The sequence below is a fragment of the Arachis hypogaea genome, chromosome 12 (assembly GCF_003086295.3).
Source record: "Arachis hypogaea cultivar Tifrunner chromosome 12, arahy.Tifrunner.gnm2.J5K5, whole genome shotgun sequence".
Lineage (NCBI taxonomy): Eukaryota > Viridiplantae > Streptophyta > Magnoliopsida > Fabales > Fabaceae > Arachis > Arachis hypogaea.
The window spans coordinates 119963502-119981250 of NC_092047.1; the positions used below are offsets into that span (position 1 = coordinate 119963502).

The 17749-nt window shown below is 31.4% G+C and overlaps 4 protein-coding genes across 4 annotated transcripts; 2 read left to right on the plus strand and 2 right to left on the minus strand.

Moving 5' to 3' along the window:
• Positions 1–327: 327 nt before the first annotated feature.
• LOC112728949 (uncharacterized) lies at positions 328–2103 on the minus strand. The gene is made up of 4 exons (XM_025779313.2): positions 1736–2103; positions 1549–1654; positions 1237–1299; positions 328–537 (listed from the first exon to the last, which is right to left on the minus strand). Exons 1-4 carry the CDS (start codon positions 1818–1820, stop codon positions 435–437), a joined length of 357 nt encoding a protein of 118 aa, XP_025635098.1. The 5' UTR covers positions 1821–2103; the 3' UTR covers positions 328–434.
• Positions 2104–2185: 82 nt separating this feature from the next.
• On the minus strand, positions 2186–2791 carry LOC112730736 (uncharacterized). The gene has a single exon (XM_025780797.1). The coding sequence runs from the start codon at positions 2789–2791 to the stop codon at positions 2186–2188; it is 606 nt and encodes a 201-aa protein (XP_025636582.1).
• A 1656-nt stretch (positions 2792–4447) lies between these two features.
• On the plus strand, positions 4448–5507 carry LOC112730738 (F-box protein At5g07610-like). The gene is made up of 2 exons (XM_025780798.1): positions 4448–4778; positions 5245–5507. The coding sequence occupies exons 1-2, from the start codon at positions 4448–4450 to the stop codon at positions 5505–5507; spliced, it is 594 nt and encodes a 197-aa protein (XP_025636583.1).
• Positions 5508–12365: 6858 nt separating this feature from the next.
• Positions 12366–15081, plus strand: LOC112728951 (heavy metal-associated isoprenylated plant protein 6-like). The gene is made up of 5 exons (XM_025779314.2): positions 12366–12901; positions 13011–13167; positions 13258–13475; positions 13588–13666; positions 14094–15081. The coding sequence occupies exons 1-5, from the start codon at positions 12893–12895 to the stop codon at positions 14708–14710; spliced, it is 1080 nt and encodes a 359-aa protein (XP_025635099.1). The 5' UTR covers positions 12366–12892; the 3' UTR covers positions 14711–15081.
• Positions 15082–17749: the final 2668 nt, after the last annotated feature.

Here is a 17749-nt window from a genome sequence, read left to right on the forward strand (position 1 = left end):
TAAAGAAAAATCGTGAATAAGATTGTCAAATAAATTGTCAGTTCGTCATTGCACAAAATAAAATGAAACCTTTCGTTCACGGGCAACCAATATAGAGAATATAGTTTGATTAATCCATAAAATTCGTATTTTTCAACAATTACCTATTAAAATTTAAAAAATAGTTAAAAGATATTAAATTATTGGACAAATGTGACCAAAGCACAGTATAAGTCAAATCGCTTTGGTAACATTCCAGAATCCAGATGATACAGCTTTGTGGTTAACAATGAAAATATAACGCGCTAAAATAACAACCTATGCAGAAACGAGAACGAACATAATATATTGGTAGAAATAAGATAACATCTATAGCATCATAAGATATCAACTTAGCATCCAATCTCATTACACAAGGCTCAAAATTTGTATAATCAATTTGTCCCATAAATAAGTTACATAGACATCAACTTTGGTCCATTGTCTGGCATTCCCATTCCAGCAGCTAGTTCAGCATCAAGTTGAGTATGAGGTGCAGGACCCATCATTTGTTTTACACTGCACAAGCAATCAACACCAGAAAGAATAAACTACCATTCCTACCCATAATAGTTCAAAATGCTGATAAAGGTGAAGACTCATAGAGTTATCTTCATGTGAAGTTAATAGCTGAAAACCGTTAGACGATTTGATATATTTGATTAAATTGTCATCTAATGGTTCTCAACTATTAAAGACAACTGCATGTGAGCTTCCACCTCTGACAAATCTACCTAAATGAACGAGACTAACTTTGTACTCACAAAAGATGAGTAAATTACAATTTCTACTAGTAGATAGATTTGTTGGAGTTCCAAATTTTCATGGATAGATATTGTAGTTTGCTCTATCAGAAACGATATCATTCAAAGCACACCAATTTATAGAATGTGTGAAAGCTGGTAGCATTATTGTTTTTGCATATACCATGGTCATCAATATAGGGAAAGCTGAACTATGTGTGTATGTGTGTGTAATAGTATATACACTAACGTAGGTGAGCATTAATCAAAGTCATTCAGCTGATTAAACACACTCATACAGAACAGAACAGAACAGAACACTTCAAAGCAAGAGTAGTACAAAAACTAAAAGCAATAATTCAATCTAATCACCATAACCATTACTACAAAAGGGGATTCTTCACCAGTGAATAATAGGATTCTTCCCAAATCAAAGGATGCAAAGAATAGGAAAACACAAGCAAAAGTATCATACCGCTTCTTGTGTTTTTTGGTCTTAAAATGCTCATCCCTCACAGCTACATTGGAAAAATACCGACTGCATATTATATCAAAAGAGTAACTATACTTCAGCATCCTTAACAAATAAACATGACAATATAAAACAAGTAAAACGTGAATTGATGAACAACAAAGCAATTTCTTATTCACTTTCCCATCAATTTGATAGCGAAGTGTTCTACTAGCAATTCGACCCCAGATAATAAAATAAACAAAGTTGCAAACTTTGAAGTGAAAAACATTAAACAACATGAAAAAAGCAAGTATAATGGAATTAGTTACAGACTCGCAGTGAAGGCAATAGTACTGTCCCATCCCAGGCAAATCTTCATCAACAGGTAAAGGTCTCTCTTCATCAGCCTTGTTTAGCTGATCGTAAACCATGTCATCACGTTTTCAATTGTCAAAGAATAACAACGAAAATCGAATTTCGGAAATAAAAATCGAACAAAAAAATAAATAAAAAAGGATATCTTTGATGAGGAATTTGGTGCGGCGTGCGGTTTTGTGAGAGTATCTCCTTTTCTTGACGCTCCTGTGCGGACATTTACCCCCCATTTTTGGCGTTCCTGAATTGCTCTAGGGTTTTTGAAGCTGAGTTCCTCTTCCACACCCTGCCTGAGAATTAGGGTTTTTTGTTTTCCCTTTTTTTTTTTAAGTCTTCAACATCTTTAACACACTGTTAAGTTTAAACGACACCGTTTCGTTTATTTTGGTTAGGGTATAAATGTTTAATACTTACTTTATTAATGTTTGCCTTAAAAGAAAAGCTTTACCTTATTGTAATGTATCTTAGTGCCTCAATAAAAGTCTTGAACTCTATTCTTATTTGGGTGAGGATGGAATGTCTCGATAAATCATGCTAGTAATAAAATATATCTTTTAAATATTTTTTAATAATTATTAAATAATTTTTTTATTTATTACTCATACCCCGTCTTGTGTGGACCAGCGTTTATGAGGTATCTTTTGTCTTTGGCTGAATTAAAACGAGTCATGAAATTTACAGCCATGTGTCTGATACAGTAAGCATAGAATGCTCTAGAAGGATGCCAACCACTATCATCGGAGCTGAGGGTGGCCTTGATGGCCTGCGATCTGTCGGAGATAACCAGCAGGCCGTCTTGTGAGGTGACACGGCGTCTCAGATTAGTAAGGAAGAATGACCATGATTCGGTGCTCTCGGACTCGACAATGGCAAAAGCAATAGGTAGGATGTTGCTGTTGCTGTCTTGTGCCACCGCAATAAGCAACACTCCACTGTATCTACCATATATATGCGTGACGTCGACGGAAACAAACGGCTTGCAATGCTTGAACGCCTCAACACATGATGGAAAAGCCCAAAATGCTTTGTCGAACATGCTACAGTCGCGGACTAAAAGGTGTTCATTGTAGTACGGTCCGGCCCGTAGAGCACAAATGGTTCCAGGAAAACAACTCTGCAGTGCCTGAAGCAGTTTCGGCACCTTGTTGTATGACTCTTCCCAATTCCCATAGATCTGTGCAATTGCCTTCTGCTTCGCCATCCACATCTTTCTGTAGGAGGATTTGAAGTGATAGCTTGCTCAGACCGCACCTTGCAGCACGGTAATGCTGACAGAGGGGTTGGATTGTATCAACGGCAATATAATCTTGCAGATGAGACTGCTATCCAACTGACGATGGTCTTCGGACATGATGGGTGCTAAACAACTGTGTGCTCCACCAACCCTCCGAATTTCCCTAACACAATAAAACAGTATTGGTTCAGCCATATCTCAAACCTACTTAATATATTGCACAGAAGTATTCAAAAGTACAATTACAGTTCAACTTACCAGTAGTCGAGGTTCTACCGAAGGGCCACACGGAGGCTCCATTGACTCCCATTCGCAGCTTGACGGCACTGCACATGGTACTTTAATCAATCCAATGCGAATACTGTAGTTCTTCACACCCTGCAGCACTGCATCTTGGCATTTGAACATATGGCCGATCCGAAACTCTACCTCACCGTCTAGGTTATAATCCTCTTCTCCCGTGTCAAAAAACGGAGTCCTCTCATGCATGGCGTCCAGATCCAAACTATAATAGTGGCTTGGTACTGCCGATAGCGCCGGAATTGGGTGAGGTGGAAGCAAGACATGGCGCACCACAGTCTGGGCGGGCGTCTCCACTACAAACTCCTCCTCATCGTCCCCTTCAAAAGAATCATTGTCAGCACTATCCGCCACGTATTCTTCGTCTGACTCCTCGTTGCCCTCCTTCGCCTCGTCTATTGGAATGGCCACATGAATGGGTGGTGGTGCGAGAGGTCGGTTGTCCTGTACATAGGTCGAGTGTACAGAACCACCATGACCAACATCTCCAACCTCGGCAGAAAGCTCCATCACCTGTTCCGCCATGATCCTCCCATGGATGTTAAACATGAGTCGCACATGCTCGTCCTCTAGAAGGCGAAATAGTCAAAATTGGAAAACTCCATTACCCATGGGTGCCAGCAACCTATACCCCACCCTTCCAACCTCCTTCGTTTCTGTACCACCTATGTTGCTCAATATCAAACTCTTCAACTCCGACAATGTACTTACACGCTGAGTGCGCAACAGTATCGGATTCTCACACTCAAATATCACCCAGTTGTTGCCATATCTCATACGACAATTGGGATAAACACACAACTATGTATACGTTGTAACTGGCCATTGTTACCTTGTTTTTGTGAGAAAAACGAGACAAAATAAGATATGAAATGTGTGTGGAGAATGCCAAGAGTTACACATCCTTTTATGATCGTTGAAAATTTGTCTTCTTGTATCTTATTTACACTGTAAACGAAATACGTGCAAAGGTATTGTGATAAGTTCATTTCATTTTTTATAATGTTATTGTTTATATCATTTTATGAAGGATATGTTGTTTTCTTATGTCTTTTTATCTAATAAACACTATAACATTATTGTTTTTTTCTATATAATTGTCCTGAGTCTAAAATTGTAAAAATCGAATCGGTCGATAAACTGATAGAGTTAGAAGTTTAAAGGGTTAAAGGTTTAACTGGAGTTGAATTGGATATAATAAAATAGTATTATTTGACCTAATCCCAAGGCTAATCATATTTTTCGTTACATGAATCAAGTCTCACCATCAATTGCATCTATATAATTGAGATTCAGTCATTATTGTGAGTGTGATCATTAATAATGCATAGTGTGGTGGAAGACAAGGATTTGCTAACGGAAATCCTTCTCCGGTTGGCGGTTAAAGACTTGCTCCGATACAAATGCGTGTGCAAAAAATGGTTGTCTCTGATCTCCGAGTCCCAGTTTTGTAATCGGCACACCCTTGGACTATGCCACAATCACAAACTTTATGCATCTGGAATGTTACTCCAAGAAACAGAGGATTGCCTCATCCTTAAGAAGGCTCGCATAACCCCATTCAGCAATAACAGCAACAACAGGTTCACCTACCTCCATGTTCATAATGAGTTCGATGGACTACTATACTATCTTATTCTTCAATCATGCAATGGTCTACTACTCTGGGATATGTTAGTGTTGCAAGTGTGAGGAGTGTTAAAGTTAGTCTCACATCAAAGAAAGCAAGGAAGAGTGAGGAGTTTATAAGATGAGAGACTCATTTACTTGACACCTTAAGGTTTTGAGTTGAATGTGGTGTCTTCTCATCTTATGTTCTCTCACTTGATTCTTTTTCGAAGTATCTCCGGTTGTCGAGAGCTCTCCATGTTCGGCCCAACAAAGTTATTTTTATATAAGCAATCCATCAACCGGTCATTGTGTTCGTATAGACCAATTTGGCTATGAATTTCATCCAAATTTTTCTATCACTTGATTCTTCTTCGAAGTATCTCCGGTTGTCGAGAGCTCTCCATGTTCGGCCCAACAAAGTTATTTTTATATAAGCAATCCATCAACCGGTCATTGTGTTCGTATAGACCAATTTGGCTATGAATTTCATCCAAATTTTTCTAATCCAGTTCTTGTCTTTGAACCTTGGAAATCTTCTCACTATAAAATTATCTTTTTCGCTAAAGTCGTAGAACTCTCAACCAATAAGATGAAGATGAATGTTTATTCATCAAACACGGGTTCTTGGAGCAAAGTTGATGTTCTTACTTTTCCAAATGATATTCGCTACTTCTGTAAGAATGGTGTTTATTGCAATGGTGCTATACATTGGTACGATGTTGTTGATGATCGAAGTAAAGTGTATTTCGATATTGATTGTGCAAAAGAATGATGACCCGTTAAAGTTAATTTATGGTATTTGGGAGTTGAAAAAAGATTATAGTGAATGGATTGTTAGATTTCATGTAGATCTAACTACTTTCGAAGCAGGTACTTTTGATGTTGATGCATTTGATGTTGTTAGGCAACCACCAAATAATGAACACGAACAGGAAGATTCAATACTTGCAATTCTAATAATTAATCGTACAAAATTAGTGGCTTATAATTTGAAGGATCATAGCTCGAGAATTCTCTATGAAGAAGATAGATTCTATCCACCAAGTTTTCATCATCACTACTTTGAGACTTAGACAAGTATTCTACCGAGTTATTAGTAATATAGAATAATAAGATTTTAATTTTTTTTTCTTTTTCAGTTTTTCCATGCTGGGAAGATAGGTTGATGCACCTCATTCTATTTGGTGAAATTTTATCTTCTTGGATATGTTTTGTTATTTTGATATACTTCAATAGGATACTATATTACCATATGACTGAGTTCTCTTACCGGAATAATCTAAGAGTAATGTTAGGACCAGCAACATTTGTGATTGGTAGTCATCAATTAGCCAGTGTAAGATTTCATCCAATGGTTCATATTTCTCTGCTGGTTATATGTTGGCCAAAATGTAATAAAATTGCTAATCCCCTAGATTTTTTCATAATCTAAAAAGAAATATTAAATCTATTAGATGTATTTGTTTTAACTTTTTTTTATTGGTAAAAACTCAGGTGCAGTGAATTTCACATGAAGTTGATAATTAAGATTCGTTAAGTGGTTTAAATAATTTAACTAAATTTTTATCTAACGACTCTCAATTATCAACTTTACATAACTGTATTTGAATTTCTACCTTTTTTATTATATAATAAAAGACTGATTAAATGAATAATTTGAAGGATGTGATAATTGGGTTTTTTAGGCAACATGAAGAGACGGCCTTTCGGGCTTCACAGTTTTTGGGCAATTATAGTAAAATTTTTGTTTTCAGCCCAAAAAAGAACTAATGTTTTCTTAACGTTGGAAAAAGAAAATCGATGAATGTAAATATGAGAACCGTAAACCAATTTAAATCGGCCTAATTATTAGTTTATTAATCTATTTAACTAAATATTAGATATTCGAATTTTATTTTATATATATATATATAGTAATTTATTGACTAACAATAAATTTTTAAATAAAATTCTAATTAATGACAAATTAGTCATTGATTTATAGTTGGAAATTATCCTGAGAAAAAAAAAACAAAATTTGTATTTCATGAATATTCCAAATGTATTAAAGAAAATAAAAATATAATCAAATGTTTATTAGGAGGATTAGGTATATTGAAAGGTAAGGAAAATGCTAGAAATGACAAAACATATATAAAAGGTTGGTTTATAAAGTATTATAAAATTTTGAAGAAGCACTTTTTGATTTTGACCCATGTTACACATTTTTATTGAGGAAGAGTATAGAGTATAATCACGTACATCACAATCAGCATATGATGAAATATTATGAAAATTGAAACAACATAACGGTTTCCTGGAAGTGTGATTTGGTTCATTTTCATTAAGACACAAACCATCATTGTGTCCAGCTTCTCAGAATCTGCTTATTCTGTTATCATAACTTCCATTCCTAATAGACAAATTTTACTTTTATTTTAGTCCTACTCTCTCTCTCTCTCTACCTTATACGCTTATACACATTTTCTTTTTGTTGATTTTGTAGCCTATGAATGAGTTGTTTATGTACACTGTTCATAATAATGTATGAGTATCACTAATCTTTTTATTTATCATCGGAGTACTTTTGTATGCATGTTTGTTTTCATTATTTAATAAATTTGATCTTATATTAAGATAAAAAAAAATGATTTATTACTATTAACAAAATAACAATCATCATTTATACACTGGTATATATATATATATATATATATATATATATATATAGGATACATTTCACACATACCATGATGCACGTTTTCTAGCAATTAAATTTAATCATAAAACTAGTTTTAATATATACATAATTAAAATTAATAACTAAAAATATTAGAATACCTAATATCATAGTACATCTGAAATGTTTCCTATTTGGATTAATTAACTGGTTATATAGTAGATGACCATGTTATAATAATGTTGCTTCTCTTAATTATATTTTGATTAAATTATTATGTTAGTCTCTATATATTTTTTTGTAATTATTAAATTTTTATATTTTTATAACTTTTAATTGGTCCCTACATACATTTAAAATTTGTAATTAGATTTTTTTAGGATTAAGTAAGATTTTGATTCTTAAAGTAGGGGCTGAAAATTTTTTTCGTTTTTAATTTTTTTTGTTTACAAAATTGTTCTTAAGATTTAACTTAATTTTTAAATCGTATTTTTTTACCGAAATTTTAATTTTTATTACTAAATTACCTATAACTAAACAAATATATAAAAAAAGAAAACAGAATAAGGAAAAAGGGGAAGGAAATCACCCTGCCTGCTGCTGCTCGTTCGGTCCTCGCCGCTTCTCTTCCTGACAAGCGTCGCATCGTCTGCCCAGTCTGCATGAACCTCAACAAGCGTCATTTGCGTCGCCACTGCCCAGTCTCTCAACAAGCGTCACATTGTCGCCGAAGTCACCCTCGACCGCACTCTCACCCTCTTTGCTGCTGCCGTCGTTGTTGCTGCCGCAACGACGGCATCCTCCGCCAAGTCTTCTCCATCACCACCACCGGTGATTTCTAATTTTGTTCGGGTTCCAATTTTGCTTTTGTTTATGGTTTTGTTAATTAATCATATTGTTAATCACATATTTCTAATTCTGATTTTGTTAATCCATCAATTTTGATTCTGATTTTGATTTTGTTAATCACGTTGTTTTCAATTTTGATTCTTTAATTTGTTCTTTTACTTCTACTATTTTCACATCTGATTTTTCTTCTATTTCTAATTCTGCATCTAATTTTTTGTTCTTTTAATTTTGTTACCTTGTTTCTGCTGTTATTTTTATTTCTAATTTTGCTTCAACTTTTGTTTTTAATTCTATTTATGCTTTTATTTTATTGAAAAAAAAAAGAAAAAAATAACTTCATTGTTTTAGCTTTTGATTTATTGTTCTTGTGTTTCATTGTTTTTTTCTTATAATTTATTATTGCTAATTTTATTGTTGTTGTTGCTGGTGATTTTATTGTTATTGTTGCTGATTTTCTTTTGATTCATTATTTTTTTTATTAATTAAATGTAGACTAAATTTTTATAAAAGTACTAACTTTCTAAACTTTCTCAAACAGATTACATACTAGTTTATATTATCTCTTTTCTGCTCTATATTCGTACTAGTTCAAGAGTTATAAATAAATAAATAAATAAAAATCTTCTGCAATCTCACTAACCCAAATTCACTTTTGAACTCTAAAAGTGACATTGATTTACATTTCTCTCTCTCAAGGTCTGCTAAACCAACACTACTTTGGAGTTTTGAAGTGATGAGAGATGCATGTATTTAGAAAAGTAAAATACACAATCCTAATCATCATTTATTATTATGAACACAAATTTTGAAAACCAGATAGATTTTTCTTTTTAAATAACAATAATGGTATATATGTGCTACATTATATGGGTTCACTTAATTATTAGCTAGTATTATTACTAGTGACTTTCTCTTAAAAATTGTTGCCCTACATCTCATATGAATTATATATAATAAGATCAGATATCTGTGGTGCAAGCTAAATATGGTCAAAAAGGTTTTGCCACCTTCCCCAAGATTCCAAGAAATCAAAAGGTCTTAAAAGGTGGAGCCATTAATGGCTAATTGGAATTGAATTCGGATTCATCAATCCAAATGGTGGTAACGTCACCAATGTCGTAGCTACTTATTAATTAGGTCTCTCTCTATATATAATAAGTCAAAAATTCTTAATTCTCCATCAATTTTGCATGTAAACCTTGCCCTTAATTAGAGCCTCTCTTCTTAAGTTCTACCCTACCACAAAAGTAAAAGATACAACTATAGCTATAGTTATATGTCTATCTTCATTCTTATTAATTAGTTACAACAGTATTTATGACGCTTTTTAATTTAAATATGGAAATAAGAATGGTGTTAAATTCGGTTATGGAGAAGAGAAGTGTTTCACAACGTTATGATATCAGCGGAACAGAATTCAAACTCTGCGAGTTCTCTCTCACTAAACGGACGGTCCGAGTTCTCTCTCATAAAAAAGAAAAACAATCCAATTTTCATCTTTCGAAATTCAAATTTCTCCGACTACAAAACGGACCATGCGATTTGTTATGCAAAATTTTAAAATCAAAAAACTCGCATAGTCCGAGTTTTTCTACCTCACACTCACAAAAAATTGTACTACATATTTGTCTTGTACTCCATGATCCATATCAAGACAGAACACAAATTTTTTATATTCAAAAAATTGAGCCTATTTATGAATACAAAAATATTTAATAACCAAAAAAATTAATTAAAAATAGTTATAATTTATTTTATTAATTATTATAATAATTAATAAATATTAAATAAGACACATTTTTTTTTGTTTCTTTAGTATTAACGATACGAATAAATAATATATAATCTTACACTATCAACATAAAGTCATAAAGGCTAGAAACTAAAAAAGAAAAAAAAATTGTAGTGGTCAATCATTATAACAGATAATCACATATATCATAATTTGAAACTTTTTCTAATTTTATTAGTTGAGAAATTAAAAGAAAAAATTGCACATGGTCGTATAAATAAAATCAAATGCATAAATATACATATGAGGCAGCCTTATAAGAAAAATCAACCAGCAATGCAAGCACATGTAGAACACATGCATGTTATATATATATGGTCATTTCATTTGGGAACGAATCATTTTATCTCCATATGGAGAGCAAGTAGCAACTTGATCATTGCCAATAGATGTGGTCCATATTAATTATATTGACTTTCACGATATATATATATATTATCTGATAAAAACTTTTTTTAATTAAAAAATAAAGTTCATTTTTAAAAAATATTAAATTTTTTTTATTATTTTAATAATATATTATTATATATAGAATTAGATTTTATTTTATACTCTTTAATATACTCTTTTTTACTCATCCTATTCCTGGACCGAAGATTTTACACAGTACTTTTGATCGAAAAATCAATATGATTTATTTCATATCTTTCGATCAATAAAAAAATAGATCAATTCTACAGGATCATATATATATATATCGTGACTTTGTAAATATTTTAATAATGCGAATTAATAAATTTTTAGTATATATAACAAATAATAGTGAGTATATAGAGAACATTTTCTAAAAATAAATTTATTTTTTTCTTAATTTCTCTCCCTTGTGGAGCCAATCGCTTTATGGCCGCACCATAGATTGTGTAGAAGGTGACAACCTATACAGAGCCAAATTAGGAACACAAAGAGAAATTGATCCAAGTGCGTGGTCCTCACTCCATCGATCTCCTTAGTGGTTACGTAGCTTCAAGATATTTTAACAATATGCAGATTATAAAGTTTTAATTTGTAGGTAAAATGTGTATATATGGAATGCAATTAAGTGCGTATTGTGAATTTCTATGTTGTTGGGGACCAAGGACGTGTGGCTGGCTAAAATAAAACGCTGAAAAATTAATTATTTCTTAAAAAAAAATAACCGGTTAAATTAGAACACGTAAATGATCATATATATGCATGTCTTAACAATTTTTGTTCTGTATATATATAATGAGATTTTTTCATTTAGACATTGTTCTTTTCACACAAATGAGAAAAAAAAAAAGAGGACAAAAAATGAAGATATTTTCTATCTATTTGACTCAATGAGTATTACGATTGCACGCATAGGCAATAACAAGCAATTTTGATTGAAAATTATGAGCAAGTGCTACAAGTATACTATCTATTTTTCACGATGTAAACCTTTAGAATAATTAATTTCGTAAAATATATACTATTAGAATATTTTATGATTAAAAAGTGTAAAATTAATTTTTATATTACTTCTAAAAAAATTGGCATAAAATAACATAAAAAGAAATATATAATAATTCATGTGGTAAGGTATGTGCCTCTACCATGACACACGATGCGCGAGAAAAATTTTAAGTGTATCGCGATATCCCAATTATTTTAACTGTTAATTTCAATTAATACATATTATATATATTTTTTATAATTTAAATCAATGGATAAAATAATTATAATATTAGTATTTTTAGTATACTTGAAACTCTTTTCAATGCGTGTATGGTAATTAATTACTTCCATCTATGATAAAGATTGAACTTAGAAATTATTAATGTGAAATTAATAGAAACAACAATTGATGGAAAATGTCTCAACAACAATCTTAAAATTCTCTGGAAAATCTGTGAGCATTCAATGAACGTGCAAAAGAAGTATGTAGGTGCATTGCCTTTGTGATATGCACCGGAATTAAGCTCAAAAATGCATGAAAGATGATGAGTAAATTTTCCAGAAAAATAAATAATTAATGATGAGAAAGAGGGTGAGAAAATAGATGGAAAAGTGTGAGGCAATGTTAGGCAACAATTAAAGCCTTTACAGTAAATTCAATGTTCATGGAGAAAAATTATTAATCAAATATGTACCATCCACCAGTCCAATAAAATCACAACATGTGGATAATAAAATAAATTAACTAAAATATTTTTTATTCAAAATTAATATAAAATGTGACATCATTGTGAGAGACAGCATAACCGAATCCACATTATGTTATTATATATATAATAATTGGTTTATTTGGTTAATTATTAATTAAACTTGATCACTTTTTGGCAAAATGTCAGGTAAATGAACCGTTTGGTTTGGTAAAAAGTGAGATTATGTATATACATATATGTAGGGTATAACACTACTATAACTATAGTAGAAGATAAGTCATATTCATATATGAATATATGATGATGCCGTTGCCGTATTTTCTAGATAACAAGCAAAGTCTTAACCGGCGGCATAACACATCACAGCACACAAAATCACACATGCCACTATTCATCCAGTTAACATTATAATATATAGTTTCAAATTAACTTCAATATTTTATTATTCGTACTAGCTACTATTGCTAGCACTATAGTATAAAGTAGTACAATATAGTCATCATCCATATCCATATCCATATGATTATGATTTAACATACATGTATGCATGATGCATACATAACATGAAACCCATCCACCGATAGATCTGACCCAACTAACCCACAATATTAACCCCACCAACCAATATAACTCCCTCTTTTTATTTATCTATAAATATAATCCTCTCACCCTTTTCCTCAATTCCCATTCTCCAAACGAAAACAAATATAACATTCTTATTCTTCTTCTTATTATTATCTTAAGCTATCATGGGAGAGGTTTGTTTTGATTCTTATTCTATTCTATATTTCTATTCCATGCATCTAATTATATTTGGCCTTTGTGTTTCGTATCTGATTTTTGTGGCGGTTTAATTTGTTGTGGCAGAAGCAAAAGGAGCAGCCAAAGAATGAAACGGAGGAGAAGAAGCCGTCGTCTGAAGAACCAAAGAAAAACGACACACCCGCTCCTGTCGTTTACAAGCTTGACTTGCATTGCGAGGGATGTATTAAGAAAATCAAAAGAACCGTTCGCCATTTTGATGGTATGTAATTACTAATTAATTAATTAATTACTTAACTAATTAATTTAGATTTATATAATTTCAAAATAATTATATATATTGTGTGTGTAGGTGTGGAGGATGTCAAGGCTGATTTAACGGCTAACAAGTTAACGGTCACCGGAAACGACGTTGACGCCGTTAAGCTTCAAGAGAAGCTTATCGTCAGAACTAAGAAGAAGGTTGAGCTACTAACCCCTCCGCCGCCAAAGAAGGAAGCCGCTCCTCCTCCTCCTGCGCCTCCGGCCGAGGGAGAAAAGAAATCCGATGAGAAGAAGCCACCTAAAGAGGTATTTAGTAATAATAATAATAATTAAATTAATTAATAATGTTTTAGTTTAATTAATTAGCTTAATTAATTTAGCTCACCGACTTTTATTTTTTATCATTATTATTATTCAGAGCACGGTGGTTTTGAAGATCAGATTGCACTGTGACGGTTGCATTGCGAAAATTAGAAGAATCATCCAGAAGTTCAACGGTGAGAGACTTGACCTAATTCCCGATGATACCAAGAGAAAAAAAAATAACAAGAGATTAATTAATAATTAAACTAATAGTACTAGTACTAGCTAGTAGTATTTTATTCCTTTGAATAATCTTTTAATCAATCAAATTATTATAAATTAATTAAATAATTTGTGGCTGGCGGGTTCAGTGGATCAATAAATTAATTAATAATAACTAGTGAGATTTAATTTTATTTTATCATAATAATATTAAGATAGGATGAAAACTTAGGTGTAGTCAATTTCACATAAAATTAATAATTAAGAGTCATTAGATGAAAATTTAGTCAAATTAATCAAATTATTTAACGGCTCTCAATTATCAACTTCAGCCAACTGCACCTGAGTTTCTACCTTAAGCTAATTATGAACGAAGATGTTAAACATTGTTTTGTGTAGGTGTTGATTCGGTGAGCATTGATGGAGGTAAAGATTTGGTGACGGTGAAGGGAACCATGGATGTGAAGGAACTGGTGCCCTATTTGAACGATAAGCTCAAGAGGAACGTGGAGGTGGTTGCACCGAAGAAAGATGAGGAAAAGAAAGAAAAAGACGGCGGGGATGCCGGTGCCGGTGAAAAGAAAGAGAGCAAAGAAGCCGCCAGCGACAAAAAAGACAGCGGAGATAAAAAAGAAAGTGGAGGAGGAGGAGACGGTGACAAGAAAGAAAAAGCAGCAGCGACAACAGTGACAGCGACGACAGAAACAAAGAGTGAAGTTAACAAAATGGAATACCACGGGTACCCGTTGCCATCCCCAATTTATTGGCACAACAATAATGAAAATTTTCATCAAGGTCAAACAAGTTATGCTATGGAGGTTCACCCTGGGTATGCAAACCATGGGTACCACTATATGGAGCCACCACAAGGATACATGACCCAAGGGTATGTGATGAACCATAATCAAGGGTATCATCATGTTGAGCCAGGTCCATTACCATTCTACATGAACCCTAACCAACCTCACCCTCAGATGTTCAGTGATGAGAACCCTAATGCTTGTTCCCTCATGTGATGATATGAATTTCATGCTGCTTAATTAATTTTGTCAGTGTGTGTAGTACACTATACTACACACCTAATACACATGTAATTGTAAATAATCAAAAGGGGAAAAAAATAAAATAAGTTGGACTATATACAAATTGAGGGAGGAGGTTCAATATTATTAATTAATAATTGGTTAGTTTATATTTATAGAGAAATTATATATGTGTAATATATGGTAGAATATTTTGATATATAGAGCTTATTATATGGCCGGCTGGAATTGGAGAATTCTATTGTCCAGAAAATGAGTTGCTTTTAGTTTGGTTCATTCTTTGTAATATATATTTTGTATAAGTAATTTCATGAATACATATATAAATATATTCCAGTTTTATATATGTTGTACTTTATAGAATAAAATTTTCAGATCTTATGTTTATGGTTTTGGTTTGTGACCATGTGGGAAAAGGGTTGTTTATTTATTTGTCTCATTTGAGAAAGAATTTTATATTTATTTATTTATTTTTGGGATTGTTAACTCACATGCATCATCACTTGGAGTTGAGTGTTGACAACGTCCTCCCAACAGAAAATTAAATATATAATTAAAAATAGGGTGTTGCTACTTGCTGGGGTTGTAAGTAAAGTGAAAAAAATTTACCAAGAAGAGAATAATGAATTAGATAACTGAAGTACAAAGGAATCATGACATTTTGCTACTATACATTAAAGCAATATTATTGCCGTACACATTCATCTCTCAGACATTTACTCCAAATTAAAGCAAGTAGCAACCAATGAAATGAATAATAATTAATGTGATTGAAATTAAAAGAGTTTGATGGGAGAGGGTAGTGAAAAGAAACTTGATGGGAGTGTATAGGGGGTCCATGACTCCATGTTCATCTCCTATAATTTTTGCTATAAAAAGTTGGAAAATTTATATTGCGCCAGGACCAATAGTGCATAAATGATTGTCTAAATGCATATAATATAATAAATTTAAAAAACTATTTTTTTATTTTATTATCATGATTATCTTTTTTGATAAAATTTGAGTAGTCTAGTTTAATTCAAGTCCCACATATATTGAAAAAGGCCAAATTAATTTAGAACCTTATCACCCTGCTATCTTTCTTTAAAAAATTTGTACTTTTGTTTGTTTTTCTATATTCCTACTCAAGATCTCCATCCCTTCAATTTTATGTATGAACAAAGAACAATAAAAGAGACAAATGAAGGTCCAGCTTTAATTTGTTTGTTACTTCTTGATCGAGGAAGAAGTCACCACCAGCTAGCTAGCAACTCTTCTCATGCATGCTTCATGAGGCCATTGCTTCACATTATTTATTTATTTATTAATAAATATTTGAATGATTCTTTTTATATGGCACCATCACGGTCGAAATTAAATGATGATGATGATTTTTGTGACTTTATCTATTTTAGTTTAAGAGTTGGTGGAAACTTAGGTGTAGTCAACTTCACACGAAGTTGATGGCTGAAAGCCGTTAGATAAAAATTTAGTCAAATCAGTCGAATCATTTAACGGCTCTCAGTCATTAACTTCAGGTGAAGTCGACTGCATCTGAATTTTCACCTTAAAAGTTTTATTTGGATACAGTGTGTAAAGTATTTTATACGCTTATTATAATAATATTTATGTATTTAGATGATTTTTAAAACTTTGAGTTTGAAAATTAGTTATTGTATATTGTTAATGTGACAATTTATAAATAGTTGTTTGGGAGAAATATTTTTACTATCCTGAATTTAACTTAAAAATAATTATTTTTCAACAAATATCAGTTTATTTTTTTAAAATTATTCTTTTATTTTAAATTTAAATATTAAATTTTAAATTCTAAATTTTAAATCTTCAAAAAAAAAGAATAAAAATTAATTATATAATAAAATATAACTAATATTAATAATAAATTCCCAATACGTATGCATATATACACCCGCCTTCATTATCATTCATTTTGTGGTCCTTTTTAAATAATAATGGAGCATTTGCCTTAGAACCGATAACACCATCTTTCTATTATTCATATCTACACTAACCACTCTCATAAATCCAAAACTTTATTTATGAGAGGTCCAATTTTGTAGGACCATATCATTCACTTTTTTTTTTCCTTTTCTTTTCATCCATACAATTTGGTTAAGGATCTCATATTATTAGTAAGATCAATTTAGTTAAGTTGGTAGTCGTAATTTAGAATATGGATTTCTATAGTACTATATAGCCTTTCATTTCATTAAAATACAGATAGAGTAAAAAATTGATGCCAATGTACACTACTATTATTATATATTATTTTATAAACGTGCTAAGATATATATAATATCAAAAATTCAAGAGAACAGTTAAATTATTTTTTGAGTAATATTAAGTAATTAATTTTGTTCAATCAATATTATCAGTCAATATTTTTAAAATTATTTTATTTATTTTAAATTTAAATCTTATATCATAAACTCTTAATTTTAAATCTTAAATTATTAACTTAAATTCTAAAATTAGATAATACTAATTAAAATTTAATTTCTTATTGTTTTAGGTAATTGCTATAAAAAGCAATCTACATCGATATCTAAATAAAGATTTAATAATGTTACATTACTAAAAGATATTGATGTACACAAAAAGTAGTAAATGGTAGAATAATAGTTTCATGCACCCACTCAAATGCACACACACAATATTCCTTTAGTTTCTTGGTGCTTTTTAATATATCACCTTCTTAGTAGAAAGGCATGATGAGAAATAAAGGAAAATAATGTGATGATGAGACAAAAGTATACCCTGCCCCTTTTCCTCCTCCAAAAGACAAATTATAAACAAGTCTAATTACATGAGACTTTAATTTGCCTAGTGATTATAGTTTTATTATTTTTAATTTTGGTTTGATATGTAGTTGGTTCTATATATATAAAAAATTATTACAAATTTATTTATTTATTTCATTTTACATTCTCAAAACACAGTAAAACAAATTTCTAAAAATTATTATTCTATTATTTTCATAAAAAGACGATTCTATGAAAGAATATCGCC

Coding starts and splice junctions, on each gene's coding strand:
- LOC112728949 (XM_025779313.2), bottom strand. CDS start 1,820: ATGGGGGGTAAATGTCCGCACAGGAGCGTCAAGAAAAGGAGATACTCT. Junction 1,655..1,735: donor CACCAAATTCCTCATCAAAG/ATATCCTTTTTT, acceptor ACAATTGAAAAC/GTGATGACATGGTTTACGAT. Junction 1,300..1,548: donor TACTATTGCCTTCACTGCGA/GTCTGTAACTAA, acceptor TATAATATGCAG/TCGGTATTTTTCCAATGTAG.
- LOC112730736 (XM_025780797.1), bottom strand. CDS start 2,791: ATGGCGAAGCAGAAGGCAATTGCACAGATCTATGGGAATTGGGAAGAG.
- LOC112730738 (XM_025780798.1), top strand. CDS start 4,448: ATGCATAGTGTGGTGGAAGACAAGGATTTGCTAACGGAAATCCTTCTC. Junction 4,779..5,244: donor TATTCTTCAATCATGCAATG/GTCTACTACTCT, acceptor TTTCTAATCCAG/TTCTTGTCTTTGAACCTTGG.
- LOC112728951 (XM_025779314.2), top strand. Junction 13,476..13,587: donor AGAAGAAGCCACCTAAAGAG/GTATTTAGTAAT, acceptor ATTATTATTCAG/AGCACGGTGGTTTTGAAGAT. Junction 13,667..14,093: donor AATCATCCAGAAGTTCAACG/GTGAGAGACTTG, acceptor TGTTTTGTGTAG/GTGTTGATTCGGTGAGCATT.